Source organism: Candoia aspera, chromosome 3 (assembly GCF_035149785.1).
Source record: "Candoia aspera isolate rCanAsp1 chromosome 3, rCanAsp1.hap2, whole genome shotgun sequence".
NCBI lineage: Eukaryota > Metazoa > Chordata > Lepidosauria > Squamata > Boidae > Candoia > Candoia aspera.
In genome coordinates this window covers 56,607,924-56,623,982 of record NC_086155.1, presented here as the reverse complement: position 1 = coordinate 56,623,982, position 16,059 = coordinate 56,607,924, and the positions used below count along the sequence as shown (strand labels likewise).

At 41.3% G+C, this 16,059-nt stretch overlaps 1 protein-coding gene across 2 annotated transcripts in view; it reads left to right on the top strand.

The window, feature by feature from the left end:
• The window catches only part of SLC6A9 (solute carrier family 6 member 9), a 50,405-nt gene that overhangs the window by 30,074 nt on the left and 4,272 nt on the right, over nt 1-16,059 (top strand). For both annotated transcript variants that reach the window (XM_063297785.1, XM_063297784.1), the window contains 9 exons: nt 8,333-8,489; nt 9,236-9,367; nt 11,171-11,426; nt 12,332-12,464; nt 12,936-13,070; nt 13,200-13,303; nt 14,228-14,465; nt 15,113-15,247; nt 15,364-15,463. In XM_063297785.1, coding sequence (XP_063153855.1) covers nt 8,333-8,489; nt 9,236-9,367; nt 11,171-11,426; nt 12,332-12,464; nt 12,936-13,070; nt 13,200-13,303; nt 14,228-14,465; nt 15,113-15,247; nt 15,364-15,463 — 1,390 coding nt within the window. The remainder of the gene's footprint in view (nt 1-8,332; nt 8,490-9,235; nt 9,368-11,170; nt 11,427-12,331; nt 12,465-12,935; nt 13,071-13,199; nt 13,304-14,227; nt 14,466-15,112; nt 15,248-15,363; nt 15,464-16,059) is intronic.

Genomic DNA, 16,059 nt, shown 5'->3' with positions numbered 1-16,059 from the left:
AAGGGTTTGTTCGAATAGGGAACACGCCTTGTGCCTCCACTCCCTCTTTGTTTTCCTTGTTTCCTTCTATCTCACATGAATTGTATTTCAATATTTGTTTTGTTTCTTAAACTATTGATACTTGAACTGTAATGCTGGGTCAAGGAAAAGTGCTTTGGTATTCTAATTGGTAAGGATTGCTTAATCATGGTTCACCAGTTTAGACATCTCTGGAAACTATGAATGGAGGGAGGGAGGGAGGGAGGGAATGCAAAGACACACCTCATATTCTGCATCTGGTTTGTTATGGCTGTGAAATCTCTCTGATTGAATAGGAATGGAATAGTGTGTTGAACCTTCCTTACAAAAGCCAGTATATCCCTTTCTTACTACTTCCCAATGTTCCCAGAGCATGTTTAGAAGGCCTTATCTTGAAATGTTTGAGTTGACCATCTGCCTGGCTACATGATACAATTACTTACAGTTGAACTCTCTTAATTTATATCAAACCACCCTGCCTAAAGAGTAAAGGGATAATTTGCAATATTTTCTAACCTGCAGAACAAGATCTTATTCCCTTGCAAAACTGTATTTGTTTTCTGGTGAGTTTTCCTATCTTGTTATTGGCAGGAATCAAGAGTGAGGCTTTTCAAGTCTTGATGAAATTGCAGGCACATAAGACATCAGGGGATATTTTAAAATCTGTCATGGATTTTTTTTTTTTTACATAAAATGGCATGTTACATAAATTATTTAAAAAAACAAATCTGTAGCTACATTTAGTCTACTAAATAGACTAAATGCAGCTACAGATTTCAATACTGTTTAGTATTTCTCAGCTCAGAAATTGCATACAAAAATATCTACAAAATGTACAACAAAGATGCATTTAAGAATATCACATACAAAAGAAATGTATATTCAACTATGCAAATATTAAATAAAGATATATATCAGGTGTTAAGGAGAGTTATGTATAGCTGCTTCTAGTGTGTTTTAAATAGAAAAACAGGATTAAATGTATAAATAAACATATTCATGTTTGTATACTTTCATAATTCATACATCCATACAAATGTGGAAATGGGCCATTATTCAAATACATGCCATGCTGACGTGGTTTGGACTGATCCTAGAACTGGACACACCTTCCTCCAAATATATATTTTGGCTTGTTGGCGAAGTACCTAATTGTCTTTAGACTGGGACTTGATATGAGATGTGAGCAATGAACTGTGTGAAGAAAGCTTGTTCCACCACTCCTCTCCCTGTTAGAAACAGGATCATTTAATGAGCAGCCGTAACAGTTTTCAGCCTTGATCCTCTCTGGGGATCGATTAACATGCTTTCTTCTAATGAAGAAATGTTGGAGGATCAATCCTCCATTGCTAAACTAGTTTCTTCCTGAGGTTGGTAAAAGACATGGGTTACTATAGGGCCCAGGTGGCTGAAGTTTCAGAACTCACTTTCCTCCTGGCATGCAGGAGGGAAAGTGATTCCCCATTGGATTTCTTATTCAGGAAGTATGCTAAATTAATCCCAACTTCTACAGATGGGCCTCAACTGATCACGATGTCAGATGTGCTGGAAGCTTGTAGCTCCAGGCTTTTACTGTGCTCATTTTAGGTTGGAGCCCGCATCTAACCAATAATCACATGACTAGAGTGGGCCAAGCTCCATTAATTAAACTGAGCGCACGCCTCATTAGTGCTCACTTTGCAATTTAATCAGCTTATCTTGCTCAGAGTTAACAGCCTGTTTTAAGAGGCCAGCAACAGAGGATTGGTCCTTCGACTAACAGTAGGACTGCCTTTAGTCTTCATATTCTGTTTCTGAACTGAAATTTCAAAGGCATCTGTTTCTTCATTGTTCCTTTGTCATTGCAGTTCAGCTGGTCAGTTTGATACGTGTCAGATTCCAGAGTAGAGACAATGCTGTGGTAGATTGCAGGACACCTCGGAGCAGCTTTCTTCAAATGGGAATCCTCTCAGTGCACTAGCTGGCTGGGAATTCTGGGCATTGTGGTCTGGCCCATCTGGAGGGCAACAAGTTGGGAAAGGTCTGCCTGGAGCTTCTTGTTCATCATGGCTCTTTATAGCAAAGACTACCAGATGGTGTACCAAATTTCCTTTGAAGTGCTGTGTAACCAGGCAGACAACCCAATCCATTGCATAGGCAAATGTGCCACTCAGCCACATGTGGCTCCTGCCTGAACATCTTGTCCTGAGCCGGTGCTCAGGGAGCATGAATGGCCGTAAGCACCAAACTGGGACTCCATCGAAGCAGGAAGAATGACGGGCATAGCAGGAAAGGCACAGGGAATGAGCTAATTATTTGATTTACAGCATCTGGATTCCCTGCTTCTCTGGGACAAGAGCGGGAGACTAGTGCTTCCTCTCTCTGCCCCAGATTCCTTGCTCAACCATAGTGAGAGTTCTGTTGGTCAAAAGGAAAAGGCACTAAGGAATCTTTGCTCTTTGCTCTGCTATATATTCTACAGAACAAAAGAGAGAAGCTGCATTCAGGCAGACGTGGCTCAGGAGAAGCAACACCTTAATAAGGAATAGAAGGTGAAGGTGTGTGAATATCATGAAATGTCTATGAATTAGCTCCAAAAGCCACTGGATTCTTTGAGAGAAAACACACACACTGCCTGCAAACCAAGTCAGTTGATTCTGCCTACATTCTGAGAAGTTGAAAAACATCCCAGAAAAAGGCAATGGCAAGGCTGCCAAAAAAACTGCAGGGATGCAGTCATCTGGAGCTCAACATTTTTTTACCCTCTCTAGTCCTAACTGAAAGTTTGCTGAATGTTGCAGCATTGCCAGCTCAGGTCTTATGTGAGAGAAAACTAATGAGATATTTGTATTATAATCAGACACTAGCAGAGTAACTCTGCCCCATGTTAAAACACCCCCACCTGATCTGAAAAATGCCATTCTTCAGTGAATAAACACTCAAAAGAGATTTCATCATACGCAGCAAAATTCTGATGAAGATCGGTTATTTTCCAATTGGACTTGAACAGGAACATTGATTTCTTGGCCCACAGTAACAATTATGTAATCACCAATCCCTGCTGTTATATCGTAAATGCTTGTTTTGCATTTACTCAAGCTTTATGTGAAATGTCACTAAGTATACATTTTGCATTTTACTGCATGTGTGCATGCGCACACTTGTCAACTGACTCTAATACTTCAAACATCTGATGAAATGGACTGAAGCTGGCAACTACTAAAGTCAAATTAAGTAGGTTACTCTTATGTAACTAAAACAACCATTCCACTATGACACTGTACCACTTTTTTGAGATGTTGAGCCAAGGGGCTTATTCCATTATCTCCCCACATTACTTGGGGTGCATCCTGGATGTGCAAAAATTTCAGAGATGTCTCTTGTCTGCATTTCTCCCAAGATTGTGATTATTTTGATGAAAGTTTCCAAGCTTCCTAAAGGTTAAATATAGATGCAGACAAGAATTGCAATGGAAGGAAAATTTTGGATAATTGTTATGTTTATGGTGGCATAATAGGATTTTATCCTATTCTTATTTTGCCAGTGGCTTGGAGAGTAAAGCAACTTGATCAGGAAGCAGTATGTTCAGGAGTACCCAACGTAGTAGTTCCCTCTCATCCAAAAGATCCTATGACTTATATTTCTTTGTTTCCACCTGGCTCAACAAACTAGATCTCCAGTGTATGGCAGGCTCCATCACTTTCTGCTCCCAAGGGTCACAGCTGTGGTCATTTCTAGAAGGCACAACTCTATTGTATTCTGCCAGTCCTTTCTTCCAAGTTAGTGCAGAAGATGGTTCTTGGCATCTCTGTGTTCATGCAACTGCTGTCTCTAATTGAATGACACGGTGTGGTGCACAATTCACTGTCTGCCAGCCCCATCCCATCTCAGTGGCAGAAGGCAGAATTGAAATGATAGTTCCCATTTGTTAAATACTTATAGCAGTTGTTAGCAATTGATTGAATAGCAAAATATATATCCCAGAACTGTGTTGTATTCTATGAGGCAGGGCAAAGGGGAGATTTTTACTAGGGATTCTGTGAAATGATCTTGTCCAGGTCTTATTTTTCGACACATGAGATGTAATAAGGTCTAGAAAGCCATGTCTTCTGCCCTCTGTATTTGAGCTGTGCTGGCCATTAAATCTTCCATTAGGCAGTGGAGGAACCATTTCTTCAACTCCCTTCTCTCCCCAGCAGAGAAAGATATTGCACTTGAGTGACTAACATAGCACTCAATGTGCATGCCATTGACTGGCCCAGGGTCCAGACTATGCCAGTCAATATCTTTTATTGGACCAAACATGAGTTTTCAGAATATAAAAGTTCTAAAACCCACATTAGTAGCAGTTAATACTAAAGTGCAACAGGTAAGGTCCAATGCTTGCTATATCCTGGCTATTAAGGATGGACATGGTATCTCAGTCACATCTCCTTGCTATTTGGTTATCAGAAGACTACTTTGCTTCTCTGCTCTGTCTGAAGAATTCTGCCATTATCTAAAAAAGGAAAATCAGGGTCTCTTGTTTTATCATAAGTGGTTGATACTCCTTCAGTCCACTTTAGATTCTGGATTCTGTCTGAATATGTAAACAAAAGGTTGAACTGAACTGGTGGAAATTGATACAAGCATATATGCCTCCCAAGCAGGAGATCTGATCCATCAAAGTTCCAGTTTAGTTTGTAGGTGAAGTGGATAGCTTCTGCCAATTCCCAATAGAGTGAAAGGCAGAATAAGAGCCACAGCACCCAGGAGACTCTTGTTCCGGCACAAAGCCAGTAATTCACTACCCATTTCTGGATGAGAAACTGTTTTTGTGAGGAGCCCTCCTCCCTACTCCCATTTGATCTGAAATTTGCTATTGTTCTTGTTGGGTGATACAGAGAAGTGGTGGTGCCAGTGTGGAGCTAGATGGACAAAAGATCTATTTGTGTTGTCCTAGAAAAGGGTTCATGCTTGATGTCAGCATCCCATCTTGTTTGGGCATCTGTGCAAGCTGCTGTTCCAGAACTAAGTTAAAATGTGCCTCTGTCAGCCCAGTATGTAGGCAGCAAGTAAGTAGTTTGCTCCTTTTTTTTCTCCCTATGGGACAGAGAAAATGGGAGCGTATACCCAGGTCATTCTGGGCTTGGGATAGCGATGGGGTCATTTGGAAGAGCAATGGGCCAAGATTACTTAGCATCATTTATCTGATAGCTGTAGAGCTGGAGTGATTAAAGAGGCGTGAGGGTCCCTCTTCTGGTTATGTCCCTTCACTACATCCTAGAAATTATTGTACTGATAACAGGTTCACTGGTATTTTGAGAAGGGCAACTTCTAATGGTTCCCAGTCAAAAGACATTGGACAGTTTTTTCCCCACCAGGAAGAAAGACACAGTAGAAGCATACAATGACATTTGGAAATGATGTATGTTGTGTCCTCTGTAAAATTCTGTGAATAAGGCACTGTAATTGCACAATAAAAGCCTTGTCTGGAGACACCTACTATATTCTTCCAGTAGGGAAGTATATTTTTACATTTATAAACTACCATTCCTCTAGAAGTTCAAGGTGGCATATACAGAGATCTCCTCTCATTTTATCATCACAACAGTACTCCTGCAAGAGATTTGGAGCTGATGTATCGTGACAGGCAAAGAGCTCCATGGTCAAGTGGGAATTTAACTATAGGCCTCCCTGATCACAGTCCAACACATTAACTATAAATTGATACTGACTTCAGTGAGGTGGCTTTTGCTGGACCACTGTTTTTTGTTTTTAATTATAGCTGTAACTTGGACAGCAGGTTGCTAATTTGATTTAATCAAGGTAGGAATTTGAAGGAAGGAAATAATCCATCTAAAAACCTATTAATGGCACTAAAGAGAATCCAAGATTGATTGACCCTTATCTTTCTAAATGTTTCCACTATTTCTTTAAAATACATTATCCTCTATCATGATAGCCTCTCTCTTTTTGGTTTGTGGTTGTTGACTGATATAAAGTTAACCTGGTATAACTTAGAGGCTAAGGAACTGGGCTGTGAATCAGAAACACTTGTTTTGAATTTGGTTCCTCTCCAGCATGCATTGCTTGCATTCATAAAACTTACTTAGCCTGTTTATTAAATTAGGTCATGTTCTGCTTTTGCAAAAAGCATTAAACCAGTGTGGTATAGTGGTTAAGGTATTGGACTAGGGCCAAGGAGACCCAAGTTCTAGTCCCCTCTCAGCCATGGAGCTGGGTGACTTTGAGCCAGTCACTTTCTCTCAGCCTGACCAACCTCCTGGGTGGTGGTTGTGGGGAAAAATAGGAGGATAGAGTACTATAAATGCTGCCATGAGCTCCTGAATGAAAAGTGGGTACCTAATAAATAAGCAAGCAAACAAACCATAAACCAAATGAACAGACTGGCTTTGTGAAACATATGTAATCCAGCACCACCCCAAATTAACATTAACCAAGCTCAGCATGTATTGTGTATAAATGTAAACTTGGCTAAATTTATACACAGTCATTAAGTGTCCTTAAGCTGCTCTCCCTAAGCCCCAGCACCCATACATCCTTCAGCATTTTATGGGAAACTAATATTCTCCTACCCTAAAAGGAAAAACCATGCCTTCAAGTTCAAATACATGTTTTGCGCATATGTGATCCCATATTCAGTTCCCAGTGCCATCAGAAAAAATTGGGAAAGATTCTTGCATGAAAATGAATAAAGCTACTTTCAGTCATCCTAACAAATTCTAAGCTTAAGGGTGTGACTCAGAATAAAGCAGCTTCTAAGAATGGATTATATAGAGGTAATAAATATGAAGAATGTTGAATTTGAAATAATTATACAAATACTAAGTTATCGTTCCTGATTCCATAAAGACCATAAGTTACATTAGATTCATTCTAATGCTAAATGCTAGGATAGGAAAAACAAATCATTCTGCTCATTGCTTTCATTATGAGTACAAAGGGATTTAAATAGGGCTACCATATTTAGGTTGCAAAAATTTAGTTGAGCATTAGATGGCAGCAGAACATTAAAAATTCCAATCGAAGCGAATATTTGTAGCTCAGGGTTGAACTGTGGAGTCCTTGGTGCTCTCTGAGCCTTGTTGTTTTCTTGCGGACGTTTCATTGCCAGACTAGGCAACATGTTGCCTAGTCTGGCAATGAAACGTCCGCAAGAAAACAACAAAGCTCAGAAAGCACTAAGGACTCCACATTAAAGATTTTTGTATCTTTTTGCACCATCTACTGATTGTCTAGTTTTGCAGCTGAACTATTATAACCCTAATTTGAAGTATGTTAAAATGTAGCTTATTTTAAGTATGTATTTAGCTGTTTCCCACCAACCCGCCAACCTGGTGCATGTTTAGCTGGAGAATAATGGAATTATAGCCGATCATATTGGAATGGGGAACCATGTCAGGCTGGGGAGGATTGTCTTAAGTTGCACACTAGTTAGGCAGAAAATATATTCTGAGTTCCCACCCAAGAATTTAAGAGAGTTTAGGAGTCCGAATTTGCCTTTTGCGGTTGCCACAAAGATAATTAAGTGCATTTGTCTTCCTTCTTTCATACAATACTCAATTAACATGTCAAATTCCCTGCCACTAGATGCAGTCGTTCGTTTAGACAGGTTCCTTGAGAACACTACTCTGAGTAGCATTGCACATAGTATATAGGAAAGCAATACACAAAAAGGTGATTCTTAAAATAACTGGAGCTTCAGGGGGCTTATATCTGTAAACAACCATGTGCTGGGAACAAGCAATAAAGGAGGGCTGTTGACTTGCTGCCTTGGGTGTGGGCTTCCCAACTGAATCTGGCTGGCCAAAGATGGGAAGGTAACATGGATTAGATGAGTCTCTGTCTGAGCTAGCAAAGCTTCTCTGAAGTTTGGGTGGGCTCAGCTGCACGGTGGATGACTAGAGGGACTGGCCTTGCCTGGGGTCTCATATACAGGATCACTGGGCAGGCAAAAGGAGCAGGAACAGACGTTCCTTTGTGCTGCCTTGTCTCATGCCTGCTTTGTATGTGTTGCAGCTGCCAGCTTCCCTACAGCCTGACCCAGGAATATTCATCTGGGCAAGCAGGGGGTAGCAGCCCTGTTAGCCTCCTCAGACTCTCCATCCTTGCCTGTTTTTCCATCAGCTGGGGCAGGGGAGAGACATAAAACAGCCAAAGTGCAGCCTTTCCTTCATTATCCTGAATTAGAAAAGGAGGGTGCAGACTATTTTCATACCTGGCTGTTCACTCTTTGGCTCTCTTGAAGGAGCTCCAGAAAGCCTGCACAGAACCAAGCCCCCTTCCCTTCCAGCCTAGCTGTAGTAATTGACTGTCCTTCCTCTTTTGGCAGAATGGGGCTGTGCCTGGTGAAACAGGTAAGCGAGATGAGAACATCAAACGAGGCAACTGGGGCAACCAGATTGAGTTTGTTCTCACAAGTGTTGGCTATGCTGTTGGGCTTGGCAACGTGTGGCGCTTCCCTTACCTCTGCTACCGCAATGGAGGAGGTGAGTATGAAGGCCAGGGCACTGTATTTGTGGGAGGGTTAATGAAGGCTCACTGTGCTTTGTGGGAATATGGGGTCGCCATAGTCTGCCCTAAAAAGTGCAGAGTTGCTGGTAGCAGAGTAGGTCTTCATAATTTGGTCTTCTGCCTACACTTCAGCGCAACAGGGAATGGTGGGCTTTTTCCTGCAGCATCTTAACAATTCTGGGACTTAGATTTGTTCTTTGGGGCCTGGCTCAAGATGGGGAAGCATGTGCTACCTAAGACCAGAGGTGCTCTGAAATGTATTAAGTTAATTTTCAGGATTTGTCAGCTATGCTGGCTGGGAATTCTGAGACTAATAGTCCAAACACTTCTGGAAGGCACCAGGTTGGGAAAAACCTAGCTAGCCTACCAGCTGCATGCACTGGCATTGAGAATATAGGAAAGGACTGCTTGACAGGCCTGGGAATTAACTGGCACAAGTTGCAGGCTTTTTTCTCCATTCTGAATAAAACCCCAAAATGTATCCTTTACTTCTTAATGGCCTCAAAGTCCTCCTTTTGCTCAATCCAAGTATAAGAAGCTGTCCCTAGTTCATACTGTTTTTAAATCTTATCCAAAGCTCTTTCCTGTTACTTGAACCTTTATATTGACCCTTTATAACTGCAGGTGCCAGGAACTGAATTTAGGACTTTGGCATTCAGACATGACCTCTATTACTGAAATTCCCTGTAATGCTGATTTTTTCCTCTTGTTCTGCCTCTAGGTGCTTTCATGTTCCCCTATTTCATCATGTTGGTGTTCTGTGGGATCCCCCTGTTCTTCATGGAACTCTCTTTTGGACAATTTGCCAGCCAGGGCTGCCTGGGCGTCTGGAAGGTTAGCCCCATGTTCAAAGGTGAGAGAGAATCAACAGTCATTGAACACTCCTTTGGATTACTGCCACAATCACATACTCCATTTGGATCCTCTGCTTCCCTTATAGCAGGGCCAGTTCTGCCATTAAGCAGAGCCTGCAGTGAGACTGGGAATTGGGGCAAATCTTGGAAGACAGCAAAATCTGCCATGTGGCCTGTGCTGCACCTCCCAGACTGTTCTTGGAGGCAATGAAGAATGCAATCCTATTGCCAATCCAGTTTGATTCTGGACACAGCTGGAATGTGACAGGGGTCAATATTTTGTCCATTGTTTCAGGCAGCAAAATGTCTGATTTGAGATTTTCAAGACACACTGGCATTATTCATATGTGAAATCTGTACCATGGGATATGTTAGTGTGTTGTGCAAAAATTTAAACCCAGAGAGAGCTAGATTTAGTCTTTGGAGATGAAAGTTGCCACCATCTGCCCTACTTCCAGGTCAGCTATGTCATCCAAATAGTTTCCTGTGAATTAACTATTACTTTCCTCTTCTGAGGCAGAGGTGAAGCCCTAAAGACACCTCTCTAGGGCCACCACTACCCCTGTTGCAGTTTTAGCCTCCCACACACACATGGGTGTCCCTGCAGGGCAGGCCAGGGTGCAGATGACAAAACATTCATTGTGGCAGTGCAGTACAGATCCCACTCTTTTCATGCTTGCATTGCAAAATTGCACACAAGAACGTAAGAGGCAGAAATTATGTTTTGATGTCACAATGCACATTTCATCATTTTGACAAAATCTCAACTTGCTGCAGATATGTCTATCCCCCAATGATCACTAAAAGCAAAAAAAAAGAAGGAAAACAGTGGCAGGTAAACCACATCCACTCCTGACTGTCCAACCCTGGTCAGGCAAGTGCAAATTTCCCATCACCACCACCCCTTTGACAGGGGCTGGGAAAAGATATCATCTCAGCTTCCTTACATCAACTATGAGGATTTTAAAAATGGCTGCTGTGTGCCATCCAGTTCTGTTCTACCAGGCATTGAGTGAGGTAATTGAACACAGTCACTAGAACCGTATCTGATTAATGATAAAAACCTGATTGAAGGTCTAGCGATTAAGCCTATATTTTCATTTCAGAGAGTTTGCTATTTTTTAAGGAAGAAAATCTGAAGTTCAGAATAAATCCAAAAGGAAAGGACAGAATATTGACTTCATAGCACTAGCTTTCTGGCAGATTTATTCTGCCCAGTTGTACATGTATGAGACATGGTCCCTCTAATCAAGATATGTTACCATTCCTATGCAGCCTTCTGTTTCCCACCCCATGGGTCAGTTGGTACATTTTTGCTTTTGCTCTTTTGAACCGGAAGCAGAGAAATGTAATGGTAGCGTTCACATTAGATATTAAATGCTAAACCAGTGGTAGCAAATTGTGGGTTCACCTCCTTGCATATGCTTCAATAAACCATAGTAAGGCTTAATGGATAGTCTGGTTCACACAACTGGCTAGGACAATGGCTAGATTCTAGAAAACATGTGAAACCACAAACCATATTGATTTAGTTTAGTATATTGTGTAAACCCGGTCACTGTATATGTGTGTTGGCAGGACCTGACCCTGTGTCATAAACTAGCCTCGTGGGCTTTCTTGTGTCTCCTTTAAACTAAATTTTCCTCTGCCATATGTAGTGTACAGGTTGCAAACTCACTTCCTATGCTTTACAACTGTGTTCATATAATTCCAACACCAGTGTGTTCTATGTTTTTATGTTTAGCAGCAAACTCCCATCTCAAAATCTTCCTATTTATCCTTATACTTTGCTTTCCCTCCAGGTGTTGGCTATGGTATGATGGTTGTGTCCAGCTACATTGGAATCTATTACAATGTTGTGATCTCTATCGCCTTCTATTATTTCTTCTCATCAATGACACGGGTGCTACCCTGGACATACTGTCACAACTTTTGGAATACAGGGAATTGCACCAGTGTGTTGGATGTTGCCAACAGCTCAGCGGGTTCATCGCTCAACTTCACACAGATCTTCAATCAGACACTGAAGCGCACTAGCCCCAGTGAGGAATACTGGAGGTGATAATGGGGGCAGAGGATAAAGTAAATGGATATGGAAAGAAGTGGAATTAGTTTGGGAGTGGGTTTCCCTCAGAGACGATAATCTGATTTCATCACTCCTGAGCATTAGTTATCATGCTTGCTGGGGCTGATGGAAATTATAATTCAAAACATAGAGAGAGGCACAGAATTATGGAATACTGACCTGGGAAGAGGAATCTATATTGGGCATGTCAGATGGAACCTAGCTTATTCTGCATATACGTTTGAGCTACCATCCCAACCTCTGTGCCTGAATGAGCTTGTCTAAGGCAAGTTGCATATTGGAAAGTTGTTGCCCCAAATGGAACAAGTAGCAGAAGGTTTGGATGTAGGCAGCTCCATATGTTATTAACATGATTTACAATCAGAGGCAGATAGACTCTTTATTGCTGGACCAAGGGATGGAGACAGTAGGTAAGAAAATAAAATTGCAATATTTTTACTTGAGAAGTTTAAATGAATCCATTTTGCCTCTTGAATTATGAAATTTAGGAATATCATATGTTAGGGGTGTTATCTATACTCTAATAGACCCAAATGTCATTGGTATTTTGAAAAGTTTCTTATTAGAAATGGTTGCAAACAAAATTTCCCCATAATTCTTGTGATTTTTTTTTCATGTTGGTGCAAGTTAGTGCTAAACTATGAATATTTACAGTATATACTAGCATACTTACAGATTCTTAATTTCTGACTCTAAAAGTTTGTTCAAAGCAGCTAACAATCCCACCTTTTGGAGTTTTTGTTTTGATTTTTTTATACTTGTTGGTCTTGAGTGCCAGTTTTTGGGACCTGTGGATGCAGATTGTTTTGGTGCATTTGCTGGAGAAGGATGTAAAGCACTTGCAAACTGGAGCTTATATTCCTGTCTTTTATTCCAGGCGGTATGTATTGAAGCTGTCTGATGACATTGGGAATCTGGGTGAGGTGCGACTTCCCCTGCTGGGTTGTTTAGGTGTCTCTTGGATTGTTGTCTTCCTCTGCCTCATCAAGAGTGTGAAGTCCTCAGGAAAAGCAAGTAGCGTTCTCTCTTCCTTGACTTACCTGTGTCCAGTCAGTGCCTATAAATCCCTTACTGCTTTCAAGTTGGCTTTTGTAGCCACCTGCAAGCACCCTTGTCCCTCCTCTTTTGTCCAGATACAGACTATTTTCCCACTTGCAGTTTTACATTGACATAGCATCCCTGATGTTCATCCTTGATCACACAAGGCTGGCTTTATCTCATTCCATGGGTTTATAATGTAGTCAAAAAATTGGTGTTCCTAAATACTTGTTAAATCCTAAATATTGGTTAAACTATAGTGACTGCAGCGGGGAGTGTTCCTTTTAAGAGGAGGGGAGTAGAAGCTATGCTTGGAGGGCGTGATGGTTGTCATGCTGCTGAAATCAATGTTCTGGGTGAAGGAATTTTTGCTGGAGCCTGCTTTCTACTTGCAATACTTGTCTGAATGCTCGCCAATCTTTCCTTTGTCCCCCCTCTTTCAGGTGGTGTATTTCACAGCAACATTCCCATATGTGGTGCTGACAATCTTATTTGTGCGGGGAATCACTCTTGAAGGTTCAGTTACTGGCATCATGTACTATCTGACACCACAGTGGGACAAAATCCTTGATGCAAAGGTACTTAACAGGGGATGTCATAATGGGTTGGCAGGTTGTGCGATTCGGAGCCATAACTGAACCATCTCCATGTAATTTGAAGCTATGCAGGCAACTCTCTTTCCACAGTGACATCTTTATCTTTGATAGGTATGGGGAGATGCTGCCTCCCAGATCTTCTATTCATTGGGCTGTGCCTGGGGTGGGCTTATCACCATGGCATCATATAACAAGTTTCACAACAACTGCTACAGGTATGATCTGTGATAGAAGTGATGGGGAAAGGATGTACAAAGAAATTTTTGGGTGATACAGTTCATATATCTGGAAGATATCTACAGGGAAAATAGTGCAAGCATGCCAGTAATAAGCTACTAGAAGACTTGTCTCTCCCATTGTGGAGGAACTTATTTTAGACACTGCATAGTTTTTGAGGTTTTCTCTGAACACAAGTACTAGAAAGTTTATTTTTGTCTCAGAGCATAAGGTGTAACAGCCATTAGTATGCTGATTAAACATGCAAATGACATGGTCCAAATTCACATAGGTGGTTTGTATTAATTTGGCAAGTTGAAATAGAAGTTGTCTTTTCTTTGTTCTTTGTAATTAAATAATTTTCCCTCCTTTCTTCAAAGGATCTCAAAACTGCAGGTGGGATCCATAAGATTAGCTTTAGAAAGAACAAGTTATATTTGATCTGATGGGTTTATATCCCACCTTCTACCAACAAATTATGCTCAAGATGGCTACAAGAATTAAAATTCATACATTTTTCATGAATTAATTAAAAACACAGTTAAAATGTAAATAAATTAAATTAAAATGATATATATTAAATATAATAAATCTAGATATTTTTTTCTGGCTGGGGAATTCTGGGAGTTGAAGTCCACACATCTTAAATTTGCCAAGGTTGAGAAATACTGGTATGATGCAGTCTTCCCCAGTGTGATACCTTCTAGACAGGATGGGCAACAATTATTGCTTTGAGACAAATGGCAATCAACATAAGGGAATTTGGGGAGTTGAAGTTCAGACATCTTAAAGTTGCCGAGGTTGAGAAACACTGCTCCAGATGGATCTTTTGGCTTGCTTCAGGATACTTCCCTCCAGCTGCAAGGACCTTAAGGTGATCCTTTCCCATTTTCATGAGCTCTCCCAACTTGGTATACCCACAGGGACAGCATCATCATCAGCATCACCAACTGTGCTACTAGCGTCTACGCAGGTTTCGTCATCTTCTCTATCCTCGGCTTCATGGCTCATCACCTGGGAGTGGATGTTTCCAAGGTGGCCGACCACGGCCCTGGCTTGGCCTTTGTGGCCTATCCTGAGGCACTGACACTCCTCCCCATTTCCCCTCTTTGGTCTGTTCTCTTCTTTTTCATGCTCATCCTGCTGGGGCTGGGTACACAGGTAAACACAGCAGTTGGCAGCTTATGCTTTGGGGGAATTCTAGGGTCCAACATATCCGAAAGCTACCAGTCCAGAGAAAGCTAAACTAGTCAATAAATATAAATGGAAAATAGTATGCATATAGACTGGGATTGTTTGTGTGTGTGTGTTAAAATGGTGCCTGGAAATCATGGGAAATGGAGAATGATTACTTCCATACAGCATGGCTTTCATTCCAAATTCCTATATGGCAAACTAGGTCATAATGAATCTATACCAATATGGCAGCCTTAATGCTGGTGCTTTCTAGATGGTATCAAGCTGAAGCTCCCATTATACTCAAGTTGCATAATCAATGCTCATGCTGGCTCAGAATGATGGGAATTGTAGTCTTACACATCTGGACAACACCAACCTGAGCAAGATGGCATGTTAAGGCAGATTGAGTTTATCTGTTAGCACCAGATTCTTCCCCCTAAATAAAGTGTATTTGCCCCAAGCACTGATTCACTTTCCAAGCACTGCTGTTCTCCAGCCTGTAATTTCATCAGAACTGATGTAGTTGGAGAGAAAGAGTAATTTCACTGTTGCTAAATGAAGGAAGATTGAGAGATTAAAACCACTGTAGTGTGTATAACTTTTACTTCTCCATCATTTTTTCCCCTCAGTTCTGTCTCCTGGAGACTCTTGTCACAGCCATTGTGGATGAAGTGGGAAATGAATGGATATTCCGTCGGAAGACTTTTGTGACTCTAGGTGTGGCTGTGGTGGGCTTTCTGCTAGGTATCCCACTCACCACACAGGTATGAGGGAGAGGTAAAGGGCAAGGCAGAAATGACCCATTCCCATCCTAAGGCTGAAAGGGAGAAGGCTTGCTCTAACTCAGTACTGACTGCTTTCTCTTTCTGTTCTCCCCTAGGCTGGTATTTATTGGTTATCGTTGATGGACAATTACGCAGCAAGTTTCTCACTTGTGGTTATTTCATGCATCATGTGCGTTGCCATTATGTATGTCTATGGTGAGTACCTTCTGTCATTTGCATAGAGACCTCTTTTGGATTAATTAGAGCAGTTCGAGAGCTAAATATGTGAATGGCTGGAATACTGATATTTCAACAGTTAGAATTTGATCAAGACAGCCAGAACTCCCCTGTGGGTCTGACAGCCAGGAACACTGAAAAATTAACTACGTTATATAGATTCAAGAATAGAAGATGCTGGTTTATTTATTTATTTTATTTTTACCCCACCTTCATTATTTTTAAAAATAACTCAAGGTGGCAAACGTACCTAATACTCTTTCCTCCTCCTATTTTCACAACAACAACCCTGCGAGGTGAGTTGGACTGAGAGAGAGTGACTGGCCCAAGGTCACCCAGCTGGCTTTCATGCCTAAGGTGGGACTAGAACTCACCGTCAGTTTGAAGGTTATTAAAGTTTATTTGGCTGCTGTCAGTAATTGGTTTGGTTGGGCACTTGTCATCACTCATAGCTCAGAAGACTGCTGATCCAAGAGGCAGGTCTGATTACTTGCTCCCCAACTAAAAAGAGATGGTACTAAAAGAAGGAGATTATAACAGCAGGCTTAGTACAGAATTCTGATATCCTATGGCAA